The 16,559-nt window shown below is 43.2% G+C and overlaps 1 protein-coding gene across 1 annotated transcript in view; it reads left to right on the top strand.

Annotated features, from left to right (window-relative positions):
- Positions 1 to 401: 401 nt before the first annotated feature.
- daw1 (dynein assembly factor with WDR repeat domains 1) overlaps positions 402 to 16,559 on the top strand; it is a gene marked incomplete at both ends in the record, with an annotated part of 22,135 nt that continues 5,977 nt past the window's right edge. The window contains 9 exons of the mRNA XM_080844391.1: positions 402 to 441; positions 768 to 840; positions 990 to 1,134; positions 1,621 to 1,679; positions 2,166 to 2,288; positions 2,779 to 2,878; positions 3,172 to 3,279; positions 9,989 to 10,095; positions 10,282 to 10,384. Of these exons, the coding sequence (XP_080700517.1) occupies positions 402 to 441; positions 768 to 840; positions 990 to 1,134; positions 1,621 to 1,679; positions 2,166 to 2,288; positions 2,779 to 2,878; positions 3,172 to 3,279; positions 9,989 to 10,095; positions 10,282 to 10,384 (858 nt within the window). The remainder of the gene's footprint in view (positions 442 to 767; positions 841 to 989; positions 1,135 to 1,620; positions 1,680 to 2,165; positions 2,289 to 2,778; positions 2,879 to 3,171; positions 3,280 to 9,988; positions 10,096 to 10,281; positions 10,385 to 16,559) is intronic.

Genomic DNA, 16,559 nt, shown 5'->3' with positions numbered 1-16,559 from the left:
GATACCTGATCATGTGTTTTGCTGAGTAGCCAACAAGTTCACATTCAAGCGCTTACATGAGTTGCACCTTGTCTATGTTTTATGGTTTTATTCACGTGCTACTAACAGTTTAAGTTTCTTTCAAGAAGAGGACAAGGGCTTGGTATTATGGCTACTTGTACAATGTAACACGCAAGTCAGTGTTATGGTAGGCCTTTCATCTTATCATTTTTGTAGATAAGCAATAAACATTCAACAAACCATGCGCCATGTAACGGCTAGTTTGCGCTGTGGGTTGAAATTTTAAAAGATCACGCTCCCTCATGAGGGCCCCATGATGCGCGTTGCTGTGGTAACAGTTTGTTGACAGTGAAGGGACAAGTTACTCTGTCTACGCGTCGCGAGTCACTCGGTAGAGCAAAATGAGGCTCAAACGACTTCTTATTAGATACTATCCTCCAGGTAAAGTAAAGCAACGCTTTGGGCATTGTAGTAGTATCCTAGCACAAAATGTGTGATCATTCTTCTTTTATATGACATGTTTCTAACACCAGTTAACGTTGTTCAGACACAGGCTTACACGTTGCAATGTTAACTTTAAAATAATTTAATTTTGATCAATAAAGTAACTTAAAGTGCATTTAGTTGTTCTGCATGCCTTTGACAACGAATTAATAAGGTCAGTTCCAATGGGCGTTGAGGCAGACATAAGCGTGTTTTTGCATTATGGACATGGCTCCTGCTAAGCTAGCCAAGCTAATTAGATAGACAACTGTCTCCACATGCAGGAATCATTCTTGAATACGTGAAGGGTGGAGAACTGAGGAACAAATCCATAGATCTTCTGGACTTAAATCCAGAGTGAGTGTATTTTCCTACTTTGTGTGTTGTAACCTTACTGACGATGGTTGTTTTTGGAACCGCCTCGTAAATGTTGCCATCAGAGGATGTCAAGCCAACCATTGTTCGACTCTGTAACAGTTTGATTCGATAACCCTTGACTGCTTTAGGACCGACACAGAGAAGCTTATCAGGGAGATTCAGGAGTCAGAGCCTCTGATAACTGAGTCGCGAACGGACCAGATGCGTCTGCTCCTACGCACTCTGCAGGAAAAACTGGCCAAGCAAGGCGACCGCCGATTCCACCAGTTCAAGGTTCAAGTCCATTTTGAAAGCTTATCTATCTTTTTGCCCATTACCCTCGTCTCTTGTATAGCATTACTCCAACACACCAATCCTATATCAGATTTAGAGTAATTTATCTTTATCTGCCGCTGGAAAGTTCATGCAATTAATGAAATGTATTCCTTTACAGTTACAGCGATTATTATAATAAGTAGAGAGATATGGCTGATAATTTAAACAATTTCTATGTGATGAGAGAAATACTGACGAGCGAATTTAAACCTTGGGCACAATCATGTCAAACTGCACTTCCGACTTCCGCCGCTAGATGGCGATCTGCCGTCATGTGGGACATCCAGCACATCAGAGCGATTCATTATGTATGAAAATTACACGGTCAAACGTATAGATTTGGATTGAATTAATGCACATAAATGCGTGTCTTTTTCATCCTCCCCCTCTTCTCTGTTTTCCTCACCTCCCCTCTCTCTCCCTCTGTCTCTTTCTCTCCCTCAGGCGCTTCAGGCACACATCCTTCCACTGACAAACGTAGCGTTTAATAAATCAGGGTCGAGGTGAGTTTATGTGCCGTGCTCATATATCAGGCAGAGACACGAACTCCTCGGGCATCTCTGCTTCTCTGGCTGATCAACTCAGCCAGTCATCCTCTCATTCTGCATTCTCACGCACTCACTCACTTTCTCTCTGGTAGGTTTCTCCCTTGCTTTTGGCTCACTGCTGATCTCTCTCTTCCACCAATTGCCTGTCCTCTCTCTCTGCTTGTTTGGGTTTCAGTCGTGGTCATTGGCTTTTTCCTTTTTCTTTTTCTCTGCAGCCTGCCCCACTTTTTTAAATTCCCCAAACCTCACTATTTGTCCTGTCTTAAATTCCCCAAACCTCACTATTTGTCCTTTATTTTATCTCACACCATCATTTCTCGGACACATTTCTCCCTATGTTGCTCTTTGTCTTGTCGCTTGCCCTGTTGTTTTCACGTTTTTTTTCCTGTCTGTCTCCTGCCATTTTAAACTCCACACTCAGCATATTGTGTCTGTCTCTAGTTTCATAACAGGCAGCTATGACAGGACATGTAGGATTTGGGACACAGCATCAGGAGAGGAGCTCCACACACTGGAGGGCCACAGGAATGTGGTGTACGCCATTACATTCAACAATCCCTACGGGTAACTCTTCTCCTTTGCCATTTCTCTATGGCTCTCTCTCTCACACACTCAGACATACGCACACACACTCTTTCATCTAATTCTGACTGTCTCAGTATATATTCGGACTTTCTTTCCTTTCTCTCTGTCTGCTTTTTTCTCTCCTTTTGCCACTCTCTGTCCCTCTCTCTCTGTCTCTCTCTCTCTGTCGCTCTCTAATGTTTGTTCTCTCTCTCTCTGTCCCTCTCTCTCTTTCTCTCTCTAATGTTTGTTTGTTGAGAGCTCCATCTCTCGCAGGCTGTCCTCCTGCATTTGTCCATTACTCTCTTTCTGCCTTTCTGCCCTCCAAAAAGGCAGGGTGCTCTGGGGTGTGAGTGGCTGTGTGGACTTGTAATGGGCACATTTCTCTGTTTCTTTTTCTATCTCTTTTGCACCGAATCCCATCATTCTCTCTCTCTCTCTCTCTTCGTCTTTCCTCTCAAACTCTCTCTCTCTTTCCTGTCTCTTCCAGGGACAAGATTGCCACGGGCTCCTTTGATAAGACCTGCAGGTTATGGAGTGTGGCGACGGGGAAGTGCTTCCACACATTTCGAGGGCACACAGCAGAGATAGTAAGTCCAATCGCTCTCTGCCTCAAGAGGAGTGTGTTTGTGTGTGTGTGTGTGTGTGTGTGTGTGTGTGTGTGTACGTGTGTGTGTACGTGCTGTATCTGCATTAATCACACGTCACACCTTTTGTTTTTGGTATAGGTGAATATCATGAGTAAGGGTGTTGGTGTGTGCGCAAAGGTGTTTATCATGTACTGTATAATTTTGTGCATGGACAAGTTAACCTCAGATATGAAGTTTCTGTTGTGTGTGTGTGTGTGATTCTCATCCATGATTTTTGTGCACCTCCAATGCAGGTATGCCTGGCATTTAACCCCCAGAGTTCTCTGGTTGCCACGGGAAGCATGGATACCACAGCTAAATTATGGGATGTACAGACAGGAGAGGAGGTGGTCACTCTCACGGTGCGTCTCTCTCTCTCTCTCTCTCTTTTTCTCTCTCTCACTCTCAGTCACCATTTCCTTATCTGCCAGTGTGATCACTATCATTTAATTCTATCTCTTTGGTCTGTAGCTGCTTACTACACCCCTGGATTTCTTATCCTCTACTTCATTCTACTCTGGCTTCCTCTCTCCCTCTCCCAGTCTCCATTCATTGTTATCATAAGCCTCCCCTGGTGATTATGTGTGGTAATGTTCCATCCGCGCATATGTTTATAATTTATTAATTTCTTTAATCATTCATTACATCTCTTCTGTGACTAATTCACCCATCCACCCATGCAGTGCTTAGACTGACTGTGAGCAGCATTGTGCAGGGTCGCATGTAGCCCGTGTGTGGCCTTGACATGTTTGAATGCGAACTGTAAACACGTGTTCTGTGTGTGTGCATGTAGTGTCTTTCCAGATGTCTATGTTCTAAAGTGTCTCTCCAGATGTCTATGTTCTATAGTGTCTCTCCAGATGTCTATAGTGTCCTTCCAGATGTCTATAGTGTCTCTCCAGATGTCTATAGTGTCTCTCCAGATGTTTATGTTCTGTAGTGTCTCTCCAGATGTCTATAATGTCTCTCCAGATGTCTATATTCTATAGTGTCTCTCCAGATGTCTATAGTGTCTCTCCAGATGTCTATAGTGTCTCTCCAGATGTCTATGTTCTATAGTGTCTCTCCAGATGTCTATGCTCTGTAGTGTCTCTCCAGATGTCTATGTTCTATAGTGTCTCTCCAGATGTCTATTTTCTATAGTGTCTATCCAGATGTCTATGTTCTATAGTGTCTCTCCAGATGTCTATGTTCTATAGTGTCTCTCCAGATGTTTATGTTCTTTAGTGTCTCTCTAGATGTCTATAGTGTCCTTCCAGATGTTTATAGTGTCTCTCCAGATGTCTATATTGTCTTTCCAGATGTCTATGTTCTATAGTGTCTCTCCAGATGTCTATGCTCTGTAGTGTCTTTCCAGATCAGGGCTTGACACTAACTTTTTGGCTTGGGAGCACCAGCAAATATCTAGGCGCACCACTATAAAAAGTTGGCCAAATCAAGTAATACTACTATTGATCAATGTTAACAACCTGGAATAACATGTTTGAACAGATTATAAAAGGAAAGGCATGACCTTGTTTAGGCCTACATTGATAGGTGGAAAAGAATTGCATGGTATTTTAGGTAATTTAGATAAGGGATTCCCAACCTTTACGACTTTTCTTATTTGTAACAGGTCAGGGCCCAACAGACACTCCGCTTATTTAAGTTTATCTATATATTCCATTAGGCTAATTTAATCTATAATCCATTAATTCTAATTAATAAGCGAACATCAGCACCTGCTACAGGTGGATGCCTAGAAATTAATAAAAGAAAATCTAACTCTAGATATTGCATCAAAATTGTATTGTGCACCAAAAAACAACATAAAATCAAATACAGAACTTAGTTGCAGTAGGCCTAGGCCTATTTGTGCACAGCAAACAAGCAAGGAAATAACACCGGAATATACCCAAAAGATAGCATGCACTCAAATCAAGTGATAAAACATGCAAACAAGACCACTCAGCTAGGCCTAATTAAAATAGGTGATGCTTCAGACATGCAAACAAATAGGTTCAAATAATTGGAAAAATTATTTAAATCTGTGGCTGCAATATATTATCAACATAAATAGCACTTCCTGGGCAGTAGTTCGAATTGGTAGCTCTCCACAGAAAGGCATGTCCTCTTGGAGAATAACACTCCAATAATAACGCACAAAAAACAGCACAAATGCAGCTTTACTGACGTCCGTCGACTCGTCTAACTTGTTTTAAAAGGAGCGGGCTGCCTTTCATCTGTACGTGATTGCTGGATGTCGCGTCTCCAAATGTCGATTCAGACTTGAGCGCCTCATTAGACAGCTTTAAAACGCACTCAACACACTGCGCTCCATTCACAAAACCAAATATAATTGAATCAGGTTTGTATTTACGCTGAATAATAATTGTTTTGGTAGTAGTCCTTTCGCTTAAGAAACTTCTCAATTTCTCCGCTAATATCGCCACAGACTGGTCTAGTTATTTTCCTAAGTCGTGGAGTGTGGGTTGGCGACCATCTAACCTGGGACTGCTTTCTGTCGGGTGCTTTGCATTGAGGTGATCACTTAAAGACAAGCTGCTTCTGTGCTAGCTAAATTTAGCTTTCAAATTCTCGATACAACTTTAGTTTGGTCGATTGTTCTGTCATTTTGCCTCTTAAATAGAAACTTTCCTCTCTGCTCTCCCTATCTTCCACTACCGCTTCGTTATCTCCTGCTAAATGACTGCAGGCACGTTTCGTGTCGTGTCAACGCAAACCGAAAGTAAACAAAGTTGCGTTACCTGCGTTAAAATATTTTATCGCATTAAGCCCGTCTACAATAATATCATAGATTAACGCATTAACGTTGATAGTCCAAATTAATATTGTTGTCAAGTAAAAATCAGTTCTTCTTGGAAATTTAGTGGGGGAAAAAAACACCCTGAAACCCGCAATTTGTGCCTATTTCTATAGGCGCACGCGTGCGACTGTGATTTCAAATCAAGTCGCACGGCCAAAATTCCAGTCGCATGTGCGACCAGATCAGTCGCACTGGCAAGCCCTGCTCCAGATGTATGTGTTCTATAGTGCTTGCTGTGAGAGCGAGGACCTGTGCTGGGGCATGCCTGTGCTAAGAGTACTGGACTGTTCCCAGCGTCCTGCTTGTGTGGGTGAGAGCCATTATTTTGGCTTCGGGCAGTGCTGCTGTCAGACGGAGTATCATATTGTGGGACATATGTGAGCAAAGGTGTGTGTATGTGAAGGTGTTTGTGTGTGTGTGTGTGTGTGTGTGTGTGTGTCGTGGGGGTAGTATGGCTCATCTGATTCAGAGATCAAACTCACAGAGTCATCAGAGTGAGAGATGAGGACCAGCCATTAGTCTAATGTGCCACTCGAGCGAGAGAGGCAGAGTGGGAGAGGAGGACAGAGAAGAGAGGGGAGGAAAGGTAGATGAGAGAGAGAATCAGATGGAGGGAGGGAAATCCAGAGAGGAAAGAGGGAGAAAAGGTGAGAGGCGGGATATGGTGGGATATGATGCCCAGAGAGACCAGGGTTGGCATTACTCCTGTTAACTCCTGTTACTCCTCAGCTTATCTGTACCAGATGTTCAAGTGTCTCTATGACTTAACCCGTTACTGGGGTGCTAACACCACCAAGGGCACAGGGTTGATTCCATCACACTCACTGCACGAAAAGCAAGATTATCAGGCCCGTATACGCTGTGATACAGCCGCGAATGATCACCATTCCTGGCTGATCGCAGACATTCCCCCGAAATATCCGTCTGCCGCATACGAACGGAATTTCCCGGAAATAAACCTGCGAAGGGAGGGGGGCCGATGTGTTTAGCATTCTCACCTCCCGCTGACAGAGGTGCGAAATGCTCTTATTAGCATATTGACTGTCAGCAGTCTAGCCACACACACCCTGCTGCAGCCATTTGTTGAAAACGACAAGGAATTGAATTAAAACGTCTTGTGATGAGACGGAATGAGATTCTGTCTATAGGTCAGCTTTCAACTGGCAAAACGTATCCCCTCCCATTTACAGCAATTGCCCCATAAAAACGAAATTAAAATGTACACGATAATAATTTAATTAATATTCTGTCTTTAGGGTTTTGCTCCGGGGTTATCACATTTCTTGATTCACCTTCCGTTTTCAGAGTTCTGTCTTTAGGGTTTTGATTTCGGGGATATCACGATTCTTGCTTTGCCTTCCATTTTCAGAGTTCGAGGGTTGCAATGTACTTTCGAGGCTGTTCCACTCATATTCCGGAGCTTCTTCTCTGTAATGTTCTTGAGATTCACTTCTGGCATGTAATTATACAGAGTCGGCTTACTCTGATATTGAGATAGTCATTTCGCAACTTGGGACATGTTTGCCACTCGTAAATATCTAACCTGTGTCTTTTCAGGTAGATTTTGAAATCTTACGCGAGCTTCGCAAGAGCCGAACCTGCGCTCTTCAGGTTAGTGGTACTGTGTACCTAATGGTGCTGTTTCTAGCCGCTTAGCCACCTTTGCTGGTAAGGATCTAGCTCGTCGGTGCGACCAAGTACCTGGTTTATCATTCCTCCCTCCTCTGGGGTATTTCTCTTCTGTTACTGGAGCGTGCGAATTGGGAATTGTTTAGTGGACTTATGTTACGTTTTAATTATGTTCACGTAAAGGCGCCCGAGGCAACATTCGAATAATAAACGTTCCATTTCTAGTCTTTTTTACACGTAGTAAGTTTCAATAACACCATACCATTACATATCGACATTCACAGCTAATCGGAATCTGTAAGTGGTTTCCAGATATATATATAGTTGATCTCTCTTATTTGACGAAGCAGTGAGTTAGCTGTCTTTCAATGTCTCGAATTATCTCACATGTTTAGGGTGGTATGTGTTTAAAAGTTTTAACTTAGGCTATGTGTAATGTTCCTAACTTATATATTATTATTTCACCTTAATGTTCTTGAGATTCGTTTCTGGCATGTAATTATACAGTCAGGCTTACTCTGATAACAGTCATTAAGAGTCGTTAACAGTCGTTAAGCAACTTGGGCCATGGTTGCCACTAGTGGGGATCGAACCTGTGACTTTCAGGTTTTTTAAATCAGTGAAGCAGTGACGGGGTGCCTCCCCTGGCGGGGGGGGGGAGTTGTTTTCAGTCCAGGTCAATTCAATTAACATAACAAAACCTAGGCCTGGCCAAGGGGAAGGGGTGGGGGGGCTTTCACACCAATGTGGGCTTCTACGGCAATACACAGGGTCGAAGACTGTCGTAAATCCCACATTTCATGCAGTGACTGTTACTGGGATACTAACACCACCAAGGGCACAGGGTTGATTCCATCACACTGTTACTGGGATACTAACACCACCAAGGGCAAAGGCTTGATTCCAACACACTGCTGATTTGAAGGCTATCCCCAAATTGTTATGTTAGTCGGATAAAAGCTAAATTAATGCATTAATTAATAAATGAGGTAGAGGACAAAGTCAGTCCCACAAAATAAAGTCTTAGTGGATATGAAGAAAGTGCAACTGAGAAGCACATTATAAAATCACAACAAGCACAGGGAAAGTTTCAACTGGAACGCCCTGCAGATGATTAAGAGGGATTTTAGGCTCTCTCACAAATCCATGCAAAGACAAAAATTAATTAAATTGCCTGTCCTCTTTTCGCACACTGTCCTTGTATTCCTTTCTTCTCCTCGAATCCCTCACTCCATCCCATTTACCCCCCCTGTCCTTCCTTTCCAACAATGCTCTACCCCCCCCCCCCATCCCACCCTCTCTGTGTTTCATATTGAATGCTTTGTTATTTTGGCAGCTCAAACTATTAGATTAAATGAGCACTTTGTTGTCATGAAACGAGTATGTAAACACGGGCAAACCCTGGGAATAGTAATGGAGTAACGGAGCAGCAGTGTGTGACGCCATGAGGAAGAGGTTTGGCAGCGTGAGGAAGACTAATAGAGTGGGTGTGTCCCCTCGGAGGAGCGCTCCGGTTGTGTGGTTCCAGCATCCCTAGCCCCCTCTATGCTAATCTCTTGGGGGCTGCAGTGTACTGTACAGTGCAAACATAGATATTATAGAATGGGTTTTGGAGCATTTACTTCATCCGCATGTTCAAAATACTCGTGGAAATTGCCACCATATTACCGTCCATCATAGCTGGTTATGTTTATGAGTTTTTGGTTTGTATATGTCATTAATGAACTGTATATATTTAGTGTGTGTTTGAGATGTATGGAATGAGCAACAGGGTAGCACCTAGTGGTAGCACTTAGAAGAATAACTGAATAGATAGAGTAGCATGAAGCAGCTCTAAGCGATGCTGAAGGAAAGGTCACGTCACATTAAGAAACATTTATCACATTCTTGTCCTCTCATCATGAGACTGGTGTAAACATGTCATATGTCATTGTCACGTAGGCGGCTACAATATGCACAATTCTGAAAAGAAATCTGCGAACCAGTTAAGGATAGTGGTACCATGACACTGTCATTTTATTGGCCATTGGCTGTCATAATGACGAGTAACATGATATGGTTTGATCAGACTTGGGAAGCCGGTTGGCTAAGGTTAGCCTCAGAATTATTATTGCAACTGGCAGTAGTCTCAGGTTGTACAGTTACAGGTTACTGAGAATACCCTTTAGCGTTTTATCCACCGTCTTTTGGGGTATATAGGGTGTGACCTACTTGCGACCTTTTGGCAGGAAAGCATAGTTTGGCTGAGGGGGTGACTTAATTTTAGTTTTAGTTTTAGTTAAATATGTGGATGTTTGGGTGTACTTGACGTAAATGTAAATGTGTCCGTCTTTCCGTGGGGGAAGAGAATGTGGACAATTGGTCTACTTGAGGGGAATTTGATCCTGGTGTGAAGGTGTTAGCATACATGGAACACACGTGACAGGAAAGCATCAGGAAGGGGATGGGTGTGTCTTGGGGTCTAGTTAAAGGTGTAAGGAAGAGGGTTAGAATGCCAGGCAGAGAGGGTCCTGCTGACAATATGTGTGTCAATGAACGTGGTGTGAATGTGATGCAATGTGAAGCACCTACTAATATGTAACAAACCCTTTATGTAGCAGAGAAGTCATTTCTCTTTTTGTGTGTTTGCTGCTCAGGGTCACGCTGCTGAGGTAATCTCTCTGGCCTTTAACACGGTGGGGGACCAGCTGGTTACTGGTTCATTCGATCACACCGTGGCTCTGTGGGATGTCCCTTCAGGCAGGTGGGTCCTCACATACACGCACACACACACACATAGATGCTCACGCTCAGACAATATAGGTACAGTACATAAACACAAATAAACACACTGTGCATGCTGCACCGGTCCCTTGCATAGACTCATAAACCTGACAAAGTGATGTAGACGCAATTCATCTCTCTCTCTCTCTCTCTGTCTCTCTCTAAGGCGTTTGCACACACTGATTGGTCACCGTGGGGAGATCAGTAGTGTGCAGTTTAACTGGGACTGCTCTCGAATCCTCACTGGATCCATGGACAGGAGCAGCCGGGTCAGTCAGTCACACACACACACACAAACACACACACACACACTTACCTACACCCCCCCCCCCCCCCCCCCGGGCACACACAGTCAGCCCCACACACAAACGTACACACATACTTGCCTCACCATAACACTTACACAGCTATGCATGTTCTCAGTTATTTATGCAAACACATTCAGACACTGACACCAATAATAATGCGAGCAGTAGAGTAATGCATGCAATACATGCCCTTTTTTCCTCCCACACACAGATAAACATAAGATATGGGCCTGAAAGGGTCTACACTATTAATAACATGCAGTAAGGGTCATCTTTTATTCTGGAGAAACATGTGTGTCTTTTCCAAGCATTGCACATTCCTCTCTATCTTCCTTGCCTTCTCTGTCTCTCCCTCCAGCCCTCCCTCATTCTCTTTCATTCTACTTGTCACTGTCTTTCTTTACATTACCCAGCCTTACTGTCCCTCTCTTTCCTTCCATCTCTCTCTTTCTCTAGCTTTCTCAATCTCCCTCTCTATCTCTCTTAGTCCCTTCCTCTCCTTCCCTCCCTCTCTCTTTGCCTCTTTCTTTCTCTCCCTCCCCATCTCTCTCCTTCCCTTTTGCTCTCTCTCTCACTCTCTCTCTCTATCCTTCCCTCTTAGTCTCTCTCTTAGCGCCAGTGCAGAGTTCATGAGCATGTGAGTGGGGGCTTGTTTGAGAGAGTTTTGATTTCCTCTTTTTCCTTTTCTCTCAAGTTTAATCTAGGTTATCTGGTTGTGCCATATAATTGTTTGTTTGTAGCTTGTCGACATTTATTACACTTTTGTCAACGTTGAACTCCATAATTCGGATGGTCTTTCCGAATTGACTGCCTGGCATGGATGCAAGTGTTTGGCAGATGAATCAGTGTCTGTTTAGGATAGTTTACTAGCTGTTGGCAGTGATATTGGGTCTCAGAATATCTTGGCAGCATCTAGAATGAACAAGTCTATTGTTGATTTGGATGAAGGATGAAAGATCAGTTCTTTCCCGTCCTGCCGCTGTCCGGGATCCTTTCAAATGTTCCCCTGTTCATTCCTGATGAAACACTTGAGCACATCCTTGCACGATATGGTAAACTGATTGGACCTATTAGAATGATTCCTCTTGGGCTTCCTCTTGGGCTTCTCATGTCGTTTAGAGAGGACTAACATGACACTGAGGGCGGAGGATGAGATACGGGATGATTTGGTTAAACTTGCAACATCAGGGAAGGCCATGTTGGGGGTAGTGGTGGCGATAAGCCCGATGTTTCGGTGTCTAATCTGGCAGGGCAGGATTCAGCTGAGGTCATTGTTCTGGTGGAAAGTGTGGAGAGTTCAGGGAGAACAGCTCCAGTTAGTAACAACACAGATGCAGCCCCTGTTGGCAATGTGAATCAGAATGGTAAAAATGACAGCACGGTCCCGGCCAGCTCTGACCCCCTTCGGTAGCGAAGGAGGTGCAAATACTGTGGATCAGTCTGCGATTGTGGAGGCGGAGGACTCCTTGGTGTCACAGGTGCCAGACAGCAACATGCCACAGTGTGACCGGGATCTGCTGTCAGAGAAAACCAGTCAGCACAGAATGACACTGACAGTGAGAACGAGCTTATAAATGATTTGACTAACAAGATTTCTCAGGATAATACTAGCAAGACAGATTCCAAACCCACCCTGAAGCCTTCATGCTACACAGTTAAACAAATACATATTTTTTCTTGATCAGACGAAAACTCATCCTAAAGTTTTTTCCTAATCTAGGACTTTTCCTTGCTATGGCGATGAAAAAGGCAATGTTTGAGGGGGCTTGATTAAAACCAAAACGATATAGGCTTAAGAAATTATCTCCCAGGCTAAGATAGTATGTTGTGCGTGGATCATATGGTGGCTTTCTCTTACTGCATCTATGCCATCCTTTAACGTTGAGTCTTGTGTAGCAAAGCGTATTGCTTTATTTAATTTCCTACAGGTTAAAAAAGCTGATGTGGTTCTGTTGCAAGAAACCAAATTAAATGCAGTGGATCCGTGAATGGAGGGTTAATGTTTGTTTTTGTCATGGGACTAACCTGAGGGCAGGTGTTGGAGTACCTCCCTCAACCAAGATAAAAGGGTCAGTCAGTTATAGTTGAGGTTATGAGGGGCCGCTTTCTGAGGGTAGATGTGACCCTGGGAGACAAAATGTTCTCTTTTTTCAATGTGTACGCACCAGATGTAGGATCTGAACGTGTAGGTTTTTTTAAGCCATTGTCTGAGGCATTGGTGGCCCCTGGGGGTAACGTTGTTGTGGGGGTTGATTTTAACAGTACATTAGATCATGAGTTGGACAGGAATCTTGAGACCCACATCCTCAATCTGCTGAAGCACTCAGGTCAGTAACTGACCATTTCATTTTAATTGATCTGTGGCAGAATGCCTTTCATAGGCTTAGACAGTACACTTGGTTAAGGACAAGTGCCACTCAGGTGTCTGGGGCAAGACTTGATTGGAGGAGCATGTTCTAGCTCTATATCCCCAACCTTGTGTCTTACCATCATTATGTTTCAGTAGCTGCCTCTGGCCACTCAAATGAGCGCTTCTCTTTGCACTGGCACTTCAACACGAGATTATGACAGGCCTGAGCCAATGATGGGATATGGGCATGGTGCAGATAAAGACATTTTGTTTGCAGTACACTGTACACCAGGACCCTTAAAGAGAGGATGCTGGCCCTTGAACAAGCAATTATTGAGCAAATGCAGTACATTGATGGGAATTATAATTGTACCAACATCCCTCCTTTTAGAACTACAGAAAAAGATATGGAAGAGGAAACAACTTTTACAGCTTAAACTGCCAGATGGCAGGGAGACATCTGATCAGAGATTGTTCCACATGCTATCTATTTTTACAAGTAGCTTTATGAGCTTTTGATGCTTTTGATTTTGGCAGCAGTAGAGGAGTGGATTGCCTCAACTGTCCACAGTATGAACTCCACAGTTCATAGCAGAGCAGGTTGGGCTGTGGTTAGTTAGGTTGGTCAGTGGGTTGCTGGGGAGTCTTAAAGCTTCCTTGCCCCAGACTTTGAGGAAATGTGCTGACCATGCCTTATGCATTTGTACAGCTCCTATGGCTTTCCTAGCTTTGAGGGGAATACCCCAAATTATAGAGATGGAAATGGATCACACTAGCTGTATACTGTCATTAACTGGGTATTGTGACTTGAGTTTCCATACCATTGGAAAAAAGGTGCTTACTTTAACTTGTGTGAAGATTGCACGGTTACTCGCAGCTAAAGGGACGGCATGAGACAAAGTAGAGGGTCCACCTTTCAGTACCTGATGGGCTGCCTCCCTCATGGAGGCTGTTCTATAAGACTGCATAGCCCCAAAGGTCAGGCGACCGTCTGTGGAGGTTGCTGCATTGTACAGTTCCTACAAATAAGGTGGTATCTAGATTCAATGAGGGGGTGTCGCCCATTTGCCCTTATTACAGATACTGTATTACAGTATTACAGATACTGTGTTCCATCTTTTCTGTGAATGTGCAAGGCTAGCACCTTTACCTGCTGTAATGGGAAGGGTATTGGGACAAGTTCAAGCAGCAAAGGGAGAACAGGGCTCCGTTCAGGGAGAAATGGTGTGGACGGGAGGGGAAAGTTAGCTTAAATATCTTTGGGAGGCTTGTTTTTTAGTGTTTCTTTTTGATGGCTCAAATGTTTAAAATAAAGAGTTTTTAAAAAGTCGTAAAGTCTTCTCTGTCTCTCTTGCTCTCTCTCTCCCTCCCTCTCTCTCTCTCTCCCTCTCCCTCCTTCCCTCCATCCCTTCCTCTTTCTCGCTCTCTCTCTCTGTGTGCCTGAAAGCAGGGCTGGAGGATGAAGGGATTGTGTAATTGCTGTGAGATGACTCACTCTCTCAGGGCTAAGACTCTAACCTTCCCGCGAAGAACAAAAGACTGAAAATAAGCCCTTTAGATTCTTATTAGACAAGCATACTCTCCTGACTCCATTCCTCTGTGCGAGTGTGTGCGTATGTTTTGCAAGTGTGCTTGTTTGTGTGCATGTGCCTGTGTGTGTATGCAAGTGTGTTTGTGTTTAATTTGGTGTGTGACTCACTGAAGGGTAACACTGAGTTAATAGTGCACAAAGCACACCAAGCCCCTAACTGGCGGATTTGTCTCCCACATCCCTCAGTACAATAGGAGACACGAATGTGATCTGGAATAGCACAAATTGAGTGTGAGTGAGTGTGTGTGTGTGTGTGTGTGTGTGTGTGTTTGTGTGTTTGTGTGTGTGTGTGTGTATGTTTGTGTGTGTGTGTGTGTGTGTGTGTTTGTATGATGCAGGGTAAGTTATTTGAAAAATGAGAGAGCATGCAGTGCATGCATGGTCCTAGTGAGGTCTTAAAGTCTGTGTCTAATGGGATTTTGAGATCAAAGACATCTGTGTGTTTGTGTGTCTGTGTGTGTGTGTGTGCGCGCGAGAGAGAGTGAGAGAGAGCCCTCATCATGGACGCAGTAATTGTGTCTGTGTGTGTGTGTCGCAAAGATGGGCAGTATTTCAATTACTTGTATTTGAAATACCAGTTATTTTACTTTTGAGTATTTTGTAATTTGTATTTGATATGGCCGATAAAAAAATCGAATATAATTTGTAACAAAATACTTTAGAGTCGAGTCATTTTGTATTTAAAATACTCAAAATACTTTCTCCAGTGTTTAGGCAGAAGGAGATTTTTTTTCTGTCGGATTCTACCACTAGACCATCTAATCTGCCTCTGAATGTCATTGGCGAATCAATCATCAGTCAATTTGCCAAAAGTGGCAAAAGTGGTGCTTATTATGGCCCGCCCCTTTTTGGGGCGAAAAGGAAATCGCCCCAGATCTCTCTCATTGACAAAACAGGGCGGTGTTCGAAAACTTAGATAGCTGTCTTGATCCTTGTCAATTTATCTTCATTAGTACACCGACTAAAGGAGGTTATTAAAAGAGCGAATCGAGTTGTTGCACTGAACGTTAGCCATCTTGACAGAATGTGACTTGATCAAATCCGTATGATGTCCTTATACGCAATCACGTATTACGAAAGCACGGTGGGGAGAGCCCTCCCGGAAGCGAGATTGCAATGAGAGCTCTGTTTTGTGAAAACATGAAAGTCACACAGGTGCTGCCTGCAAATATTTATACAGTATATATATACCTAATCGTTTTGATTACTAATCAACAAGTTGTTGTCTTTTACAGTTTTTCACTGTTGCTAAAACCCGTTTTTCAAAACAATAACGGCTTTCTCAAAACTGCACACAGAAAACTGAAAACCTCACACACAAAATGCTAAACCTGACACTCCCTTTGCAAGATGACTCTTTGCTATCAAATCTCTTAACTGTTCACAAAATGGAACTCGTGTTTTAATTTGGTACACACAGCCATATTTTCAAAACACACACACATACATTCATTTAGTACACACAACTAAGCATTTGCTGCACACTTCCAAGCATTTACAGCACACAGAAGTGCAAAATTGAAAACACAATCATCGAAACACACCATATGAATGACAATGACTCATTGAGCCATTTCTCCTTTTGTAAAATGTATCAGTGTAGGCCTTCATTTTTCATAGTCAAACATAAAACAGCAATACCGTTGTTCTCACAAACCATATTTACAATTTCAGTCTCCTGTTCCACCAAACACTAGATTGTATTGACATAATATTGTATACAAAATGCTTACAGTTTTTCTCAATTGCTTACACACATTTTTTGAAAGCATGCCTCGTTTTCTCAAAACTCTAAACACCTATATCTAATATCTCCTGGAAAATGCTACTTTGATTAAAAAAAATATTGAAAGTGTGTTTTCTTCCTCCACAGTGTGGTTCTCTTTCAGTCCTGCAAAATACAAATACTGTGAGCACACTATATTCTATTAATATGCAGTATTACAGTATACAAGGCAAACAGATTTCGTACTTGTTCTCCATCCTGAAGGTTCTAATGAAAAACCATGAAAACATGGTCTACCACAGCGGCCCAAATCTCATTAGAGATTACCATTCTCCTTCTCATTCCTCCTCCACCTCCTTCTTCACCTGTCCTCATTCTCTTCTTCCTCCTTGTCCTCCTCTTCCTTCTGTCTGTCCTCCTACTCCTCAACCTCCTCCTCCTCCTCTTTCTTCTCCTCCTCTTCCTCCTC

Source organism: Sprattus sprattus (genome assembly GCF_963457725.1).
Source record: "Sprattus sprattus genome assembly, chromosome: 9".
In the NCBI taxonomy this organism is placed as follows: domain Eukaryota; kingdom Metazoa; phylum Chordata; class Actinopteri; order Clupeiformes; family Clupeidae; genus Sprattus; species Sprattus sprattus.
This window is presented reverse-complemented; position numbering and strand designations above follow the sequence as displayed.